The sequence below is a fragment of the Pezoporus occidentalis genome, unplaced genomic scaffold (assembly GCF_034315485.1).
Source record: "Pezoporus occidentalis ecotype Australia unplaced genomic scaffold, CSIRO_AGI_Poc_V1 ctg47, whole genome shotgun sequence".
In the NCBI taxonomy this organism is placed as follows: Eukaryota; Metazoa; Chordata; class Aves; order Psittaciformes; family Psittacidae; genus Pezoporus; species Pezoporus occidentalis.
This window is the reverse complement of record NW_026915802.1, coordinates 105505-123990: the sequence shown is the minus strand read 5'-3', so window position 1 is coordinate 123990 and position 18486 is coordinate 105505. Positions and strand designations below refer to the sequence as shown.

The 18486-nt window shown below is 46.4% G+C and overlaps 1 protein-coding gene across 7 annotated transcripts in view; it reads right to left on the bottom strand.

Annotated features, from left to right (window-relative positions):
- Positions 1-435: 435 nt before the first annotated feature.
- Positions 436-18486, bottom strand: part of FLVCR2 (FLVCR choline and putative heme transporter 2) — a 37319-nt gene continuing 19268 nt past the window's right edge. Inside the window, exons 5-12 of one of the 7 annotated variants that reach the window (XM_062636102.1) lie at positions 17925-18028; positions 10762-10872; positions 8939-9044; positions 8374-8485; positions 7895-7950; positions 5771-5868; positions 3298-3400; positions 436-1759 (exon numbers count right to left, since the gene is read on the bottom strand). In XM_062636102.1, the coding sequence (XP_062492086.1) occupies positions 1703-1759; positions 3298-3400; positions 5771-5868; positions 7895-7950; positions 8374-8485; positions 8939-9044; positions 10762-10872; positions 17925-18028 (747 nt within the window). In that variant the 3' untranslated portion in view covers positions 436-1702. The other 6 variants (XM_062636105.1, XM_062636103.1, XM_062636109.1 and 3 more) reach the window with 6 other exon arrangements.

The following is an 18486-nucleotide window of genomic DNA, read 5'->3' as shown; positions in this document are numbered from 1 at the left end:
ACAGCAAGTTCTTTGAAGTAAACCCTTTCCCTGACTCCTTCCCACAGAGTTGCAGGTCTGACTGTTCACATCACACACAGGAACACACTTCTGCAGCATACTGGTGACAGCAAACTGCATGTACCTGAGCTACCTTTGCTGTGAGTTAGAACTACATAAGACAGAGAAAACAGGATCAGGTTGCTTAGACCTGGATGAAATAATGCCCAAAGCAGATGGGCAGTGCACAGAAGGCAGGAAGGAAACAACAGGATCTCCTAGCTGGGAGGACAGTGCATGTGCAGAAGAAAAACACAGAAGGGAGGTAAAGCACAACGGTAGCATTGGGCAGAAAAATTCCTTTTCCATTCTGTGGAACATTTCATGCTATTAAAAGAGCCAGATGTAGACTGTTTCAACTATTTAATATGTGTCAGATTTCATTGTACACTTCAAATGTTTTTATATATATATAAACACTTCTATTAAAAAGCCATTTTAGACCCTCACCCTCAATCCCAAACTATGAAATAGGAATTGAATCTTTTCACGTGTCAAAGACTGCAGTTTCACACCCACACACAAAATAGAAATTTGTCAAAAATGGTATGTCAGAGAGGACTATTTTGATCTGTTCCACCTGGTTGTGGCTTTTGATTTAAGGAGTATAAGGACACTTGATGTCTCCACCAGTGGAGGAATGCTAGAAAAGAAGGAGGATCTATATTTGTATTAAGAGAAACAGCAGCATACAAAGTGGCAGTGTTTTATGAGACACAAATGCTGGTAAGAGGGCTTCTCCTGTTCTCTTATTACAAAGTGGGAAGCTTCCATACTGGAGCAGATCTGGATTTCAATCATACTCACCCTTGGCTGGTTATCTCAATATAACACTTCACAAAAGTTTGTAGCACTGAAACATGCAAAAGGCACTTTATCATTAAGGACAAAGTCCTCAGCCCAGGGAGCTTGTGGTTTGACTCATTCCTGTGGCTAGTGTAGTGATGAACTAGGCTTAGGCTACAGCTTCAACATAAGCTGCAGAACTAGTCCTTGCCTCGAGGCAGGAGGATTGGTGTCTCTCAATTATTCCTAACATATAGGAACATCAGGGCAACCTCAGTGAATTCCAGGCAGAGGTTTATCCACGAGAGTATTTCATCTGGGACAGCCACGTAATAAAACCAGAGCCAGCACTTGCTGGTGATGTGCTGAGGCCTCTACCATCACCTGTGCAACACAGAGCATCACAGGTACCAAAGCAGAGCAATCCCTCATCCTGAGAGACAGCTGAAAGCTTTTCTAGGGCTGCTCACAGAGCAAGCATCGTCCCGCTTCCACACTTCATCACAGCTTGCCTGTGAGAGGAAAGACAGACACATCCAGGGTGCCACCCTCATGTTCTCAGGGATAGCCTGGACCTATTCTCAGCTCTGCTTTTTCAAGCATACACGTTGGAGTAGGGGGGAAAACAGTGGGTTTTCCCAACTTTTCTTCCCAAGCAGGGAAGTCTCTAGAAGAGCAGCATGCAGACATGTAACTGAAGAGAGCAACTACCTTCTTGTTTTGCTCTTTCACACTCTTCACTGGGCTCCTATCCTGAGGCTTCCCCCCCACTCCCCCACAGCTCCTTCCATGGTGTGCATGTAACAGGAGGATGGGTTTGGTAGCAAACATGGGAATGAGGGGGACTGCATTCCCCTGAATGGAGCCACCCCTCCATTCACAGCTTTGATTCCTCAAGGACTATGGCATCAGTGCAGGCTTCTGGCATCACTTTCTGCAAGTCAAACAGAGAGAAACAACATGGTTAGGATCCTGGCTGGCCAGGCCCAGGCTTCAGAGAGACCAGCTGTCCAGAAGCTGGCTAATTCACAACTCCCTGCTCACGTGCAGAAATCCCCAGCCAAAAATCACCATCCTGAGAATGCACCTGGTTCCCTTCTCCAGACCCTTCTATTGCCCAGACATGGGGCACTGGGGCAGCAGGGCAGAGCAAGGGTCCCACTTCCCTTAAGCTACTTGGTGTAGTCCTCAGACCACAGTTAATTCACAGAAGCAGTACAGGCCCAGGGGTCAGCTCTACAGCCAGCTCACTGAACGTATTTCACTGTGGCACAAGATCAGCCTCGAAGCTTCAGGGCCAGTTCACTGGGCAAGGAAAGGAACTGGGAACTCCTTCATGTCATGGGGCAACACAGTGTCTATGCAAGCACCACAGGAGAACCTGTATGCCATGCTCCCCCAGGAGGCTCAGCACAGCAACTAGCTCCACTCTGTCCTTACTCTGGCTTGCCTGAAGGTCTCTACCTCCCAGATTGCTGGCTCTGCTCATTTTCAGGTCTTCTTGTCCCCACCCCTCATTCAGGGCTGCCACCCTCTGCCCCACATCTTCCCTGTCCCCAGCTTGGATTTATGGCTGAAATAATTCCAGAGTGGTGCAGATAAGGCCTTCAAAGTTCACTACTTGTATCTTAAAGAGCCATAAGAAGTAAGAGCCAAACATACACAAGTTTGAGGTTTTTCCTGCATAAATACTAGAGAAGAATTAGCCTGATTACTTGAACCCTCCTAAAATTTCTTCCCTTAAGATAGAGGGAGCTGTAATTTCCCAGAGGAGGAGCAAGGACAACCGAAACTGCTGCCCAACTACCACCCTATCCTGGGCTGCATGAAACAGCCGAACTTTTACAACTCCAGTTCAGCCTTCCTGGCTGGAGCTTGATCAGCTCTTCTACTGAGCCATTCTGGGGTGTGTCAGGATTAAACCCGAGACTTCTTCCTCCAGAGGATTTCTGCTTACAGTGAGACACCCCACTTGTCACTGATTCAGAAGACAGCATGCAGACTTGCAAGGGTAAATATGGCATATCCCATGACCTGGATTCTAAGTTAACTCACTGTGGGGCAAGACTGACATCTGAGGCAGGAATCAGGGGTATATAGGAAAGAGGTTCACATCCCCAGTGCAGTTCAAGAGAACTCCAGGGAGCATGGAAGCAAGAGATAGTAAACAGTTTAATTTTGAGTAGCCTTTTACACAACTGCAGGTAAAAAGGTTTTATAGACGTCAGCAGCAGTATCCCAAAGCAGAGGAGTGAGATCATGAAAGCTTCAAAGAGGTGCCTGTAAGCAAAAGCCAGGAAGCACACAGAGGGAACTCATACCGGCATGAGGGGTAGTGGGGTGCATGAAGTAGTGCCAGAGGTAGGAGTAAGGGGAAAGCTGCATTTAGGCTTGGGAAAGTGCAACAGAATGCATTATGGAAGAACTCTGAACAGGGTCTCCAAACACCTCTGGGGTCTGAACACTACTCACCTGCTGAGGAGCTACAGGAAGAGAGGTTTTAGGAGAACAGCCTGCCTCAGGGCTCCACCACCTCCGGAAAGGAAGGCTGCCCTCACAGCTGGGAGTCACAGCGCTGGAAAAGTGTATGCGAACAGCCTGATCATGGCTTTGTGACAGGAGGAGAAGGCTGCTTGCTACACAGTAAGCACAGAAAGGGAGAAGTTAAGTATGGGGAGCAGAGGATGCAGTACACATTGTGCCTACGACACAAAACTCTTGGCAGTTTTTCACTGTAAGAGTAAGCATGCTACAACTTGCAAGGAACTCCAGTAAGCTACTGAGGGTGGATGCTCGACCTAAAGCCCTAAGCTGGTCTAAATCACACTGTCCTTGGGAGAAAAAAGCAACATGTTTTTTCGTACTACACTGAGATTCAGCAGATGCATCTTTGCATCCAGGCAAAACATACAACCAGCAAATAAGGGCCTGATTGAGTCGTGACTTATCCAGGACATGGTTTGAAGACACAACAGAAATTCAGTCCTGTTTTAAACAAATCCCTTGCTGTGGCTGTACACCTAGAGCAGGTCACTGGTCATCCAAAATCATCCACTCATCAGTACTCAGCTCTGCTGGTAGCATTAACACTCCAGACAAAAGATTTTAATTTCATTACAATTAAGAAACCAGGACAAAGTCTGAAACCATTTACTGCATATGCATACTCTCTGCTATCAAGAATAGGTTCTTCATACATGCACACGCGTGTGCACACCAAAAACTCCATTTATCTACCACTAAGATAAACAGTGTAAGTCCAGCACAAAGTAATCTCAAGTGCTTTGAACACACATAAATCAAATTTGAAAGTTTCAAAGAGGCCTAGCAACGCCTGGTTTGAACTTAAAAGCAGTCCTGCCATTTTGGAATCCTGCACTCTGTAGGATAGCTGTCTTCTTAAAAGGCCACACAAGCTTAAAAGTATTTCAAAGAAATGTTGCCTAAGGCTTTTCTTGAACAATTCACTCCCGAGTCAAAACAATCCATGGAAACTCGGCAAAGATACTTATTTCCTAATGCAAAGCACAGGAAGGTTTGCATGGATGCTGGAAACCAGGAGCAGGTGAGTGAAAGCCATATGCAGCTGAATCAACTGCCCCTACTATGAAACCTTGAGGCACAATGTTGAAATGTCTTCAGATGCACTTACAACAAAGGCAGCCCACAAAGAGACTCATTATAATGTAAAACAGGCATTTGTTCCAAGTGTGCTGAGACACAGAAAGCTAACCCTGCTGGCACTCTCTGAACTGAGGCAGACTGAAGTGGGAGGATTGCTGGAACCACACTCCAGCTTTATTACTAGAGGACAAGATGCCCACAGTATCATTTGGCTAATTTAGTTTCCACTACAAGTTCTACTAATTGCAATATCTGTTTAATTATAACTGTAAGCAGATAAGGGCACTGATAGAAGACAAACTGCTTGTGAACACAAGGCAGGTCCTGCAGAAAGGGAAACATCATACAGCATGGACAGAGCAGCCAAAACCTCTGACAGGTGGCTGCTAAGAGGCTGATTCCTAGACAGAGTCTCAGACAAATCAATACCAAAGATGTACCCTGCTAAAACTGCCTCAGACTGCAGCACAGACACAGCTTTGGAAGCATTCATCCTGGACTCAAATATTTCCCTGTCCATGGGACTCTTCCTTACGCTTGCATTAAAGTGTGGCAGCTACCCACTTCCTGTAGTACACACTGTAATCTTAGCAGGATTAAGGCTGTTCTTCCCAACAGACTCACTCTGCTTTTGCCTGTTAGTCCTGTTGATTGTGCCAGTGATACACATACTCAGTGAACACTTTGAAAAGCAAAGGGTAGCGTGGTTAATTTGGCAGATCAGCCAGTCAGTGCAAAGCAGAGGACAGTGAGTAATAAAGCATTATACCCTGAGCAACAGCTGAGAAAATGCCAAGTGCTACTGAGATTCACACATCAGCAAGCATAGAGTTTTACAATTTTCATTCTTATACCAAAAGGCACCAACCCAATGACTGTTATTGCTAGATGTTTTTAAACTTCTTTCTTGAAGTTGGCCATGCACCCTGGCTGTGATCAAGCCAACTCTTCTACAGGGCTCCTGGTATCACTTCCAGCCAAGAATCTGGACTGTAAAAGTAATGTCAAAAAAGATTCTCCAAATGCCCGTACCTGCTCTCCCCAGTAACCTACTGACAATTCAGATCTCCATCAGTTCCAGCACCAGGCTTTGCCTTGCTACACTTAGCTGAATCTCTATGCCCCAACCTGACATGAGTCTGGTGGGATCTCCACTCTGCTGGTGAAAGCTGTCTTGTCTTTCCTCTCAGATGGGTACCTGAGAAGGCCAGAAAGATTCTCAGTACTCTATGGCCATTGCTGTCACCCCAGAAGTGCCATTGGCTTGGTGCCTGTACCAGCTGTAAGTGTTCAGAGAAGCAGGTTAGTGTGATTCTCCTACCTTTGTGTATGAGCTAGTGAGCAGGAATGGGAATTGATGGAGTTAGGGTTACAGGCTACAGTCCCATAATCCATGATCTGATTGCTGCCTTGGAGTCTCTGTAACAACACCCACAAGTCACCATACCAGAAAAGCTGGAAGCAAGTAGGGAGGGAAATGAAGGGGGGAAGGGGGAGGGGAGAGGAGAGATAAAAAAAGAGGAACAGGCAAAGGAAGAAACTAGTAAAATTATGGGTAAGTAAAAGCATGTGTAAGACATCTATCTCATGTAGAAAAGTTCCAGTACCTGACTCCACAAAGGTAGCACAAAATCCCCAAGCCCCACTGGCTGCTCCCCTGACTGAGGCATCCATGTTAGTGCAGAACACCAGGTTCAGCCTGCCTTCAGTTGGTTGATCACATGGGGTTGTTAAGCTTGAGAAGTACCCAGGTGAGTTCAGCCTTGTGGAGGACACATTTGGGGGTGTGGTGGGGTGTGTGTCATGACTCCCTCAAAGCATGAGTCCTCAGGGGGAAGGAGCTGCCAGTGAAGTTTTTGCCTGACTGAGACCTGTTACCTCTCACGCACCCCTCCAGTTCTTACTGCTGTCAGTTCTGGGGGGTTTTAGTATTATAGAAATGATACCTGTACCACATTTTCTCTGGTCTCAATGCCCTCTACTCTCCAGCAGCAAGCTTTTACAATTGTATTCATAAGAAAAGATTTAGACTAAAAATGGCTTAAGTGTACAGTTCATCTGGCGAGAGAAGTGATTGACAAAGGGAAAAGGCCTTACTACTACTAAGCATCATGCCAGAGAACCTTGCTATTTCCTGAGCCTTTCACATACATGGTATGAATTAACTCACGGTGCCACCAGCACCTCTCATTACAACCCTGCTGCCTCAGAGCTTGCAGAGGATGGTTTGGTCTTACAACTCATCTTTCGTCTTTGACTTCAGCAGTATTAATTGCAGGATACAACAGTTTTGCATATATTAAAAGAGACTGGTCTTTACCCAGGCTCAGCTTAGCTAAGTGTGTTCCAGTTAGTCCCATTCACACCAGGATTCTGGCATAGCTGTTGTCTTCTAGTCGTCCCATAGACTGTGATGCTCACCACTGCTAAAATCAGTCAAACTTGCAAGCCTCAGAGCAGGAAAAAAAAAAGCAGGAATTCTTCTTAAATTATGACAGTGGGGCTGGGGGGGAGCTGCTTTATCCAAACCAGATAAATTGTACAGTATTACCCCAACCCCACTTAGTCTAGAATTATATTTGCAAGAATTACTCAAGGTGACATTAATTCCCTTCACTTATTTTACTGTCTTTGTGCTCAGATAGTTCAGTAAAAATAAATGAAAAAATAGAAACCAAAATAAAAATAAAAAGCATATATTTTGTAATTGAAAATCCACCTCCTTGAGCAGCCAGCTGGAGCAGAGCAAGACGTTCTGGTCTCTCTCCAGATCAGACTGGTTAGATTAGCTGGAGGAAGGCAGCACTGTTTTCAGAAAAGAGCTGACTCAGGCCACCACAGAACTGAGTTTATGCACTTTGCTAGACATGGTTGCTGATGGCTTCATGAATGTTGAGTGGATGTGTCTGCTAATGTCCTAGAAGAGGAGCCCAGAGCAATAAGAAAGAGAACCTCAACCACCAGTCCCCTCCCTTTTCATGCAGGGAGAGCTTCTAAGAGAGTTGGCAGCTGAGGACAGGGAATAAGGGGAATAACCTGCCTTCCCAGGGGCCTGGAATGACAGTTACCTAGCTCTAAACAAGGGCAAAGCACTGGTAGGCTCAGTGCTTTGTCAGGGGAGAAAAGCAAACAAGCACTGCCCTATATCCGATCCTAGCTGATACAAAGATGTGTGAAGCCCTGCACACTGTCTGAGGACCAGAGCCTCCAGATTCTGTAGTAAACAGAGGCCCCAGCAGCTGGCAGAGCTGGGATTACACCACCTGTCTTAAAATGCCAACAAGAAGCTTCCCCAAGGGCTAGGCAAAAAGTGATGGGATAAAAGAATCACAATTGCAGTCATAATTTGGAAAGGGCCAGCCTCATTCCTAGAAAGGAGAGAGGTTGGGTGTTGTCCTGAGCAACTAGCAGGGGCGCAGCAGGGATTGAAGGAGGGTTTACTCACTGTCTGTTCGTTATCCAAATTGGCCTGCTGTCTTTGGAGATCAGCCTTAATGAATGCTGGAAAAGATGGAGGAAGTGAGACGTGAAGGCAGTTAAGTCACCATGCAAAGCCCATATCAATTTCTCCAGGACTCAAAAGGGCACCACAGGCCAAAGAGTAGACAGGAACATATTACGGTGAGCAAGGGAAGCCATTCTCCTGAATGAGGCAGAGAGCTTTTCTGAAACAGGCAGGATAGAGACTCCTTACTGCACCATGTAGAAGATGCATCTTTGAGACTCCAGCCAGCAGCCAGGGCAAGAAGCCTTGGATCTCCTTTGTAGCACAGACCAGATGCTTAAAGGAGCACAGCAGGTACAGGACTGCTCTGTGGGTCCTGCCCTTTTCTGCAGGCACCACTACACACAAAAGCCCTTCAGTTCATATGCCAAGCCCAAGGGGAAGAGTCACAGAAGAGGAACACTGAAAACTTTAATTACCTGTCATAATGGTTCCCAGTAACAGGAAGGCACAAAGAAATAGGTTTCCTGCCTTTGTCCCAACGTGATCCATGATTTGCCCTTGGCCAATGGTGAAGGCAATACCAAAAATCTATAAATAAACAGAGGCAGTGTCAAGCTGTACTGTTATTGTAAAGCAGCCCAAACAGCTTCCCAGCTTTACTGACATATCAGAGCAGACAGGCCAGCCAAGCTGCAGGCCTAGTGGGGATAAAGTTTGGCTATAAACACATATCCAGAGGCAGCTCCTTACAGCTGATGGAAAGACAAATGACCCTTAAGGCTAGAATGTCATCTCTCACTAGACAAGAGACTGTTAGGGGCAGTGCTGGAAAAGGCAAGGATGACTAGCATTCTGACATATTTTCCTAAGCTGAAACAGAATGGGTGCCAATAGAGAAATGCCATGAGGAACATAATTCAAAAAGCCAGGGTGCTTAGATCTGCAGTGCATTACAATAATCATGGACAAGAAATAGGAGTCAAGGCTACAACTTAACCTTGCCTGTGAAGAGGCAAGCAACAAAGAAAACAGCACACCTACCTGTGCCGAGACATTAAGGAGCCCTGATGATGTTCCTTCTGATTCTGGGTATGTCAACTCTGCAGCAAACTCAAAGCCCAGGGGAAGGTATCCCGTCATAAAAAACCTGTAAAGAAACATGTGGACAGGAAGACTTGGCAACTGCGAGAAGGAAGACTGAAGAGACACAGTGTAGCCCATATCCCTTTTGGGGGGCTTCACTGACTGCACAGGGTGTTTTCCCTAGCATTGTCACAGCCCAGGCAGCTGTCTCACTCCCTCACCATGGCACAGGTCTTCCTCCTACCAAGAAATACCTTTGCCCACATTCTCAAGGCACAGAGGCAGGCCAGCAGGGAGCTGCCAGTTGTTACAACAAGGAATTAAAAGCAGCATCTCCCACAAGTAACTCTACGGGGCAGCATCCCCAGCACAGTCAACATCCACCCAGGCCCACATGCTTTTCATTCCTACCCATGGGTGTCGGGGTTTAAGCCCAGCCAGCAACCCAGAACCACGCAGCTGCTCACTCACTCCCCCCGCCTTCCTCTCCCCACTGCAAACATGGGGCACGAAGCCAATGAACTCAATTGTATATGCTGTTGCCTGCTATGTAGCACTTTTATAGCCCACCAACTTGATGTCTTCAGGTCACTAGCGACTGGCCCTGACTTCCCTCTGACCATCATTCCAACAAAGAATGAACTTTGATGAAACCAGACAAGCTCAGCACTGATGAGTTCTGCAGTGTCATCAGCAGGCAACAATCCAACACTGCACACTGTTTCTCCTGCTCTGAAAGACTGTTAAGAGATGGAACCCGACATCATGGACTGGATGAACTCAGCAGCTTTATAGGGATTGGTCCATGCACTAAGGAATGATCTCTCTCTCTCTTTGTGTGTGTGTGGATGTGTGTATATGTACATATATATATATATGTATATATATATATACACACACACAAGACAAGAGTGATGGTATATTGAAAAATGTGGGATCTGAGCATGATGTGAATGGCACAGAATAAGGGGTGGTTACTGTCCTGGGTTCAGCAGTAGCAGCCATTTTTCTCCTTCTTAGTAGCTGGTGCAGTGCTGTGGTTTTGACTTTCAGACTGGGAACAGCGCTGATAACACCGATGTTTTTAGTTGTTGCTCAATAATGTTTAGTCTGACCAAGGACTTTCTGAGTCTCATGCTCTGCCAGGGAGGAGGGGAAGCCGGGAGGAAGCAGAGACAGGACACCTGACCCAAACTAGCCAAAGAGGTATTCCATACCACAACATGTCATGCCCAGTATATAAACTGGGGGCAGTTACCTGGAAGGGCTAGGGCACTGCTTGGGTCAGGCTGGGTATCAGTTGGCTGGTGGTGAACGGTTGTATTCTCTTCCCTTGTTATTTCCCTTATCATTATTATTATTGGTGGTAGCAGCAGTGATTTGTGTTATACCTTAGTTACTGGACTGCTCTTATCTCAACCCGTGGGAGTTACATTCTTTCAGTTCTCCTCCCCATCCCTCTGGGACCAGGGGGAGGACTGAGTGAGCGGCTGCATGGTTCTGGGTTCCTGGCTGGGCTTAAACTACGACAATGGGTCATTTAGGAGGCTGTGGTACCTCTCACTTCCCAAGTGCTTTCACTTGATTAACTGGAACATTTAAGGCATGCTGATGTCCCTGACTAATGAAACACATACAAGAGAGAGATGGGAAGAGCAGATAATTTTGTCCTTAAACCACACAGGAGCCGCACACAGACTATGACTATCTCAAATCCCACCATGATCTTTGCTTCTCTAGCAGCTCACATGTAGAGGAAAGCAGATCACTCGTGAACTTACCCCAGCATGCCTGCAGTCACAAAGACCACCCAGAGGTGGCCTAAGCTCAGAGTGAAGGTGTAGGCTATCATTCCCACAAGAGACATGATATAGACGACAAGTGTTGTCTGTCTGCAAAGAAAAGCAGAGTCAGGGCTTTATTTAATCCAGTCCTCCTTTTTGTTCACAGATCATTGTATAGTTTGCATAATGTGGTTAATAAATAAACATTATAGGGGGCTTTGTTCTCTGTGGAGTTGGGTTACATCATATCTGTAAGGAGCCACCTATGAAGCAGCCACAAAACTCAGATCCTACCATGGTCTAACAGGTCCTTGGTCATATACTGTACATATAATGTACATCCCTCTCTTGAGAGGGAGAAGAAGAGGCAAATAAAGAGATCATTAAACTTTTTTAGGCACCCTCTGCACTATAACCAGTTGGACATGTTTATTTATAAGTAGGAGTTGAGGGTGATTGAGTACTCCCAAGCAGAAAAGCAAAGGGAAGCGGTGACAACACTGCTCCACTGTTATAGGCCTGTATTTTTCATCGCTGTTCAAAACACCTTTCATTGCTGCTCCTTTCTGTGTTTAAACTGCCTACAGCACTTGGAGAGGTGACGTGCAAGCCGAGCTGCCCTCACAGTCTCACCCTCAAGCCAGGAAAGTGTTTAGCAGGGATAGTGCTAGTTCCACAGCCAGTGGCAGCTGAGACACGAGCTCTCATCTCTGGGCAGAGGGGACAAAAAGACCCTGTGCCCAGGAAGCATGCCAGGCAGGTCCTGGGAAAAGCCAGATCCTGGGAACTGCCAGATCTGCAGCCTGCCCATGCTGAGGAATGTCAGTAGGCTTGGTATTGCAAGACACATGCAGCAGCCCAGGCCAGCTTTACCAGAACTGAAACATTAGCAATTGTCATTCCTGATTAGACACCAAGAAAACTCTTCCTATATCCTCAAAACAAAGCTCTTTCTAGTACAGGAGGTAGCAAGCAGCCCTTCACAGTATATAGGTTTGGAAAGAAAGGAAAAGTAAATCCTTTACCTGAATTAAATTCCACCAGGATCTTGAAAGCAGAACAGTTACCAGAGTTGACAAAACTTTTGGCCATTGTCTTTTAGGAAGAAGTTAAATGCACAACCACAAGCTACTTGTGTACCCTCCACCAAATTTTCGTCTTAATCCATTAAAGAATGTGTTTGGTATCAGGCCCTAGAATTCTACTAAAGAAACTAAACCTCAATCTATTTTCACTTTTTTTTTCTTTTTTAATGCAAATGACTACTGTCAAAATACAAACCCAAACAAACAGCCCAGATCATATTGTGTAAGAAAATATTTCAGTACACTGTGTTGCTACAGATAAAACCAGAATGTTCCAGCTAAAATTCTGTCCTCCCTCACTGCTGCAATGACTGAAGTCAGTGGAGCTCATGCTCATGTGTCAATTCTTATCCAAATACAGGCTTGAGAAGCAAATTTCAGACTTCCAACTATCAACTCATACTTACAAAGGTTCACCAGACACATTTAATGTATTGAAAAGCTAAACACATTTTGCTGTGACAAGTAATTGTGTTTTGTATCAAAGGGGTAGGCAAATTCCTTAACCACCAATGCTGTATCATTTCTAGAATATGTTCTTTCCAGGGCTTTCATGGAGGAAAAAGTCGCCAGTGAAGGCAGCATACGGGGGCCACTTACTTCTGCTATAACCCATTATAGAGAGCTTCTACATGGCTGGCAAACAGTCTAGAGGCTGCAGAAGAACAGCTGAAAGACTAACAGAGGAGTTAGAAAGCAGCCCCAGAAAGTGAAACAGAAGCAGGTAAAAGCCTTTTTCTGACCAATACAGGTTCCTCAGGTATCTCCCATGAAGTGTTACTCCTCCCATCCCTTGACAAGCAGCCACAGAGTAACAGTAATGACTAGGAAAGGGGCTCAAGGCTGGAACTGCAGTTCCCTGGATTGCATAGACCAAGTTTGAACTGGGTGCTCCTCCCATAAACAGGAGTCTCCAAATACATGGCAGTCAGTGCTGTAATACAGCACAAGCCTTCAAGAGGTGGCTGTGGCCCTAAGAAGCTTAGCCTCTGCCAGCAGGGACACCTGAAAAATGTTTGTTTTTTTTTTTATCCCCACAGCCAGTTTTGGTCTCAGTGCAGAGCTCTTAGGATAGCCCCACAAAATTTCACACAGGTTTCCCAGGCTTATAGTTCAAATATTCCAACTCGTTTGTATCTGATTCAGTCTGTCCTGACAGCTGCTAACAGTTGCACTTTGCCCCTCATCTCCAGGCAAAGGTGATAAATGAGTTAGTGACCAGATGTGGTCAGGACTTTGTTCCACATTGATGCTATGTCATTAGTCAAGCTGCAAGAAAGAAGTTCCCAGAACATGCAGCCCCCCAGATGAGAACTAGAACAGGCAGGCTCACAGAAGCAAGGGGCTGCTGAAGGTGTTCTCCATTGGGACTGCAGAACTAAGTGGGAAACAAAATGGAGATAACTGTTTGACCTTGGCATGGGTACTTTATCTACCACACGTTAGCTAGCTCTAAGAGACTACAACCTTTCCTCACTGACCTCCATGAATCATTAGGCTCCAGCATGACAAGATGAATCAACAGACCCTTACGAAAGAGCAAGGCCATGTGCTTGAGTTGTGTGAAAATCATGCACCAGGAAGCATCCTGAAACCATGCACTGAGTGGCTGCCTGCTGACCACAGTCCCTAACTGGGACTTGAGCAGACAGTCCTGAATTCAACTCCTGCTGCAGGAAACAGTCTCAAGCACACAAGCAGACTTCTGCTAAACCAGACTTTAGCAAGACCCAGCTCCCCTGTGCTTAACACTGATGACAAAAAAGATTTAGTGTCCAGTACTCCAAGCAAGGCTCAGATGTTTTGAAAAGGGTTTAATTGAGGCACAGGTAAACACTGGTGTGTAGGGAAACAAAGAAAATCCTGGGAAAAGACACCAGCAAGTGACCTTTATCACCATGTTCACTACAGGACAAGAATGCTCTGTGGACCCTAGGGGCATGGAATAATGCCCTGTTCTCCTTGATCAGCCTCTTATCATAGCCATATATCTTATGGCAGAGATAAAAACACCAATGAGGAGAAGCAGATTCATGGCATTCTGGCTTTGGCAACCTGTTCCCATGATGGCCCTACAGGAACTGATAATTATAATATTTACGTCGCTGACACGGACAGTGGGATTGAGTGCGCCCTCAGCAAGTTTGCCGATGACACCAAGCTGTGTGGTTCAGTTGATACGCTGGAGGGAAGGAATGCCATCCAGAGGGATCTTGACACGCTTGTGAGGTGGGTTGATGAAGTTTAACCATGCCAACTGCAAGGTCCTCCACCTGGGTCAGAGCAATCCCAGGCACAGCTACAGGTTGGGCAGAGAAGAGATTCAGAGCAGCCCTGCAGAGAAGTACTTGGGGGTGTTGGTTGATAAGAAAATGAACATGAGCCGGCTTCAGTGTGCACTCACAGCCCAGAAAGCCAACCCTATCCTGGGCTGCATCAAAAGGAGCATGACCAGCAGGTCAAAGGAGGTGATCCTGCCCCTCTACTCTGCTCTTCTGAGACCTCACTTGGAGTATTGTGTGCAGTTCTGGTGTCCTCAACATAAAAAGGACACGGAACTGTTGGAACAAGTCCAGAGGAGGGCCATGAGGATGATCAGGGGACTGGAGCACCTCCCGTATGAAGACAGGCTGAGAAAGTTGGGGCTGCTCAGCCTGGAGAAGAGAAGGCTGCGTGGAGACCTCATAGCAGCCTTCCAGTATCTGAAGGGGGCCTATAGGGATGCTGGGGAGGGACTCTTCATTAGGGACTGTAGTGATAGGACAAGGGGTAACGGGTTAAAACTTAAACAGGGGAAGTTTAGATTGGATATAAGGAGGAAATTCTTTCCTGTAAGGGTAGTGAGGCACTGGAATGGGTTGCCTAGGGACGTTGTGAATGCTCCATCCCTGGCAATGCTCAAGACCAGGTTGGATGAGGCCTTGGGTGATATGGTTTAGTGTGAGGTGTCCCTGCTCATGGCAGGGGGGGTGGAACTTGATCTTAAGGTCCTTTCCAACCCTAACTATTCTATGATTCTATGGTAATTGTCTGGAACAGGTACCACCAGTCTCCCTACAGCCTGAGTAGTGCAGTGAGTGCAGACTGGATGTTACTGCTAGATCATCTTAAACTGAGGTTAACCTACCTCTGTGCCCTGGGATTTGCAAAAAAAGCCCAGTGCACTGATGTGGAAGACGTGGAAGCAGTGCTACAAAAGCACCAGCTGCCAAGTCTCTGCAGGAGAGCCGGAGGGTCATCCAAAAAGGAGCCGATATCCTTGTCACTTTGGTGAACCTTAAAGCTGTCCTGACATTTATCTGCCCTTTCAACCACATTCTCTTCCCTTCTGTAGAGACAGAGTGCTCACACAGTGAGAGAAGAGAGACCTTAGGGAAAAAAGCCAGCCAGAGCCAGCACCAGCTGGGACTGAAATGGAGAGCCCAACTCCTGCTGTTCAGCCAGCTTCAGAGGAAGTCTAAACTCTGTGTGTATATTGGTGTTTTGCACACCAGGTAATAATCCTGCTTTTGGGACAAGACTAGAGTAAGGAATGGGCATGGCCCAGCCCAGCAGCATCTCACAAGGTCACTTGGATCAGAAAAGCCAAAGGGACAGGACCAGACTCACAGGGGACTGAAGATGCAAAAACACTAAAGTCAAGCAACATCTGAAGCAACAAATGAACAAGGGGTGGGAGGCAGGCCACAGCCACAGCTTTAACTGCTTACTGGGATGTTGTGCGCAGCTCCAGAGTGCTCTGCTGTACAGACTGAGATGACAGACAGCCTCCACAGGCTTTGCCATGAGCACATTACAGCTTGCACAAGGCTCTGAACAAAGGCCTTGTCCCTGTACTTCCAGGAAGATCTCACTGCTGAAGGCACTGAAGTTAAATGCTGGAGAAGGGACAAATTAGAGAGGGCTGGTTGGGTTTTCACCACCCCCTCATCCTTCAGTATTCAGTTTTTGTGCTTTCTTCTTGTATGAAGGTCACAAAAAGAGGATAGCCTTGTAAGTCCTTTTCTGGGAGGAAGGCATATGTGCTACACAAGGACTAACCTGGAAAAGGGCTCCAACAAGATGATCCAAATTGCAAGCCAGGCTAGGCTGAGAAAGCACCTTTCAGTGGAAGAGACCCACGTGCACCTGTTCTCTAATACCCAAGACTTTCCTCCCACTCCAAATTTTGACACACTTTGGGCCTGTACAGACCTAAATTTAAAAAAACACTTGGGGTCCTTTGCCTAGTCAATACAGAGAGATAAATATTTCTGACATCCTGACTTACACAGATGCAGTGATGACAGCAGAGTGTGCTGTCTGGAACCAGCTGGACCCAAGGCCATGTGAGCACTGCCCCTGAAAGCAAAGCATGGCCAAAGAGATGTGGTGCTTAATCTAGTCCCCAAAGCCCTGATTCTGAGGCAGACTCCCCTACAAATAACAAACCAGCAGTCTCTAAGTGTCACAATTCCCTCTCTCCTCTAGGACATGAACCTGAAGGATGTACATGAAGCCTCATTTAACTGGATGTCAAAACACATTCTTTTGAAGAGGTGGTTGTTTCCAAGAAGTCATCCCACCAGAGGCAGCCCCATTTCCAGGACTGCTTGCTCACCACAGCATAACTCACGTTTCTGTATGGGCCAAATCTGTGCCTCCTAATTCCAAAAATAAGAATAGCACAGGGACTCGCCTGGCAAATAAAAGCAAGAATGAAAGGCCATTTGGTGCCTGAGCATGACAGATGGGGAAAGCCTGACTTAGCATAGCCTTACCCTTTCAAGGAACTGCTGACGGGACAGTAAAGATCAAATACGCATGTAGAGCACTGTAATTCTTTCTCTCACTAACCTCCCCCTGCTTCCCTCAATCACAGCTGGATCCCATTCATTTGCTTCCCCCTCTCTCCACGCTGACTAAAAAAAGGACTTGGTATCTTTCCTTCCTGATTTTCATGTGCTTACCGTTTAGTTCCTGACACTTTCTGAGCAGCAGAGGGAAGGGGGAGGGTATCTACCTAAAACATCTGGCATCTTGACAGTTTAATTTTTAAATAGACTTTTAAATGGGGCTAAATAAAGACTCTGTAGCACTCAAAAATTTTGCTAGTTCCACATAAATCCACTTTGTGGGCTGAAATGGAGAAAAAATTCTTAGCTGTGTTCTTCCTCACCTAAGGCTAAATCTATCCCCAGATAGTCCCTGGAGTCTGCAGAGTAATTTCCATAACTCTATTTTTCTGCACTCTGAGTCAGCTGTGCCTACCTATGTGGTCCCTTCCAAGCAAGCAAACATGGTCTTGTTTTCCTAGCCCAAGATACCAGGTAGGATAACGGCAGTGGGACTCCCCCAGGAGAAAAGCTGCTGCAAGGAAAAGAACTCCAAAATTGCCTTCAGATCATTGCCAGTACACCACCAGTAAAGCCCAGATAAAAGATTATAGCACAAAGAGAGCAGAGAAACTGTAAAACTATTTACATGGACCCCAACACAAGACAGGACAGGCACTGTCCATCCCCTGGGAGACCCTACAGAGGTCTGTCAGTGAGATCTCAGTTCCTCAGGACTGGGAGCTTCAAGGCACCCAAAGATTATTAATTGTCCCTTCACAAATGGCAGGGTATGCTGGCCAGATCTGCCGTCCCAAAGCACCAAGCAGCAAACCCAGAATCATCCACCTGCTACCCCAATATTCCTTATGCCTGCCCTAAATTCAGCAACGCGCCCTCACACAATGCCTCTGGGCACTGGATTCAATGTGCCTTTCACTAAGCCGGACAAAGATTCACAGAAGCTGGATTGTAAGGGCTGAGAAATGGTCTGGTACAGTCTTGATTCTGCTTGTGCCAAGAACTCTCTCATCCTTGACAAAGAGGCTACTGGGCCATCTCACTCTCTCCCTATGCCTCCTTAGGGACCACTACTGCAGACTAACACACAGCTTTAAACTTCACTTTAAACTAACTGGATTTTGAAACCAACATTTTTTTCCTACAAACCCTCCCTGGACGGCTGACTTGCAGCTGCACACGGTTGCTCCTTGCACAGTATGGGGGAACAGTACAGTCATTAGGCAAACAAAGAACTTACTTGTAGGTTTTGGTTCTGTCCAACCAGATGCCAGAGATCAGAGCCCCAGCCATACCCGACAGTATAATGGTGAGTCCAATCCTGCCAGCATTCACCTCCTCCCTCTGTGGCAAGACATACAACACACTCACACAAAGGCAGGAGCAAAGTCATAGCCAACAAGGAGCAAAATACAGAGAACTCAGGAAGAGACACCAAAGTTGGTGTCCATCCATGACTTCTTCTGGTAACACACTAATCAGAACTAGCCTTTGCAACAACACTTTGGGGCCCACTGTGAGCCAATGCAATGGCCCATGAAGAAAAGTGGTTTGTCACTTTCTCTGAGCCAGCCCAGAAAAACAGGTGAGCACTGGCCAGTGTGAACAGATACTCTTAGAGGAGTCAGCATAAACCCTATGAAGCTTGCTGTGTAGTGTTAGGACTTGTTGCCAAATCAACCAGGAAATACTGGGAACCACTATGACAGTACAGAAAGGAGCTCTCTGCCATGCAGCCCCAGCAGTAAACTTTATTTAGCTACTGAGGCACCCCACCCTTCTGCCACCAGAGCACAAGTGCA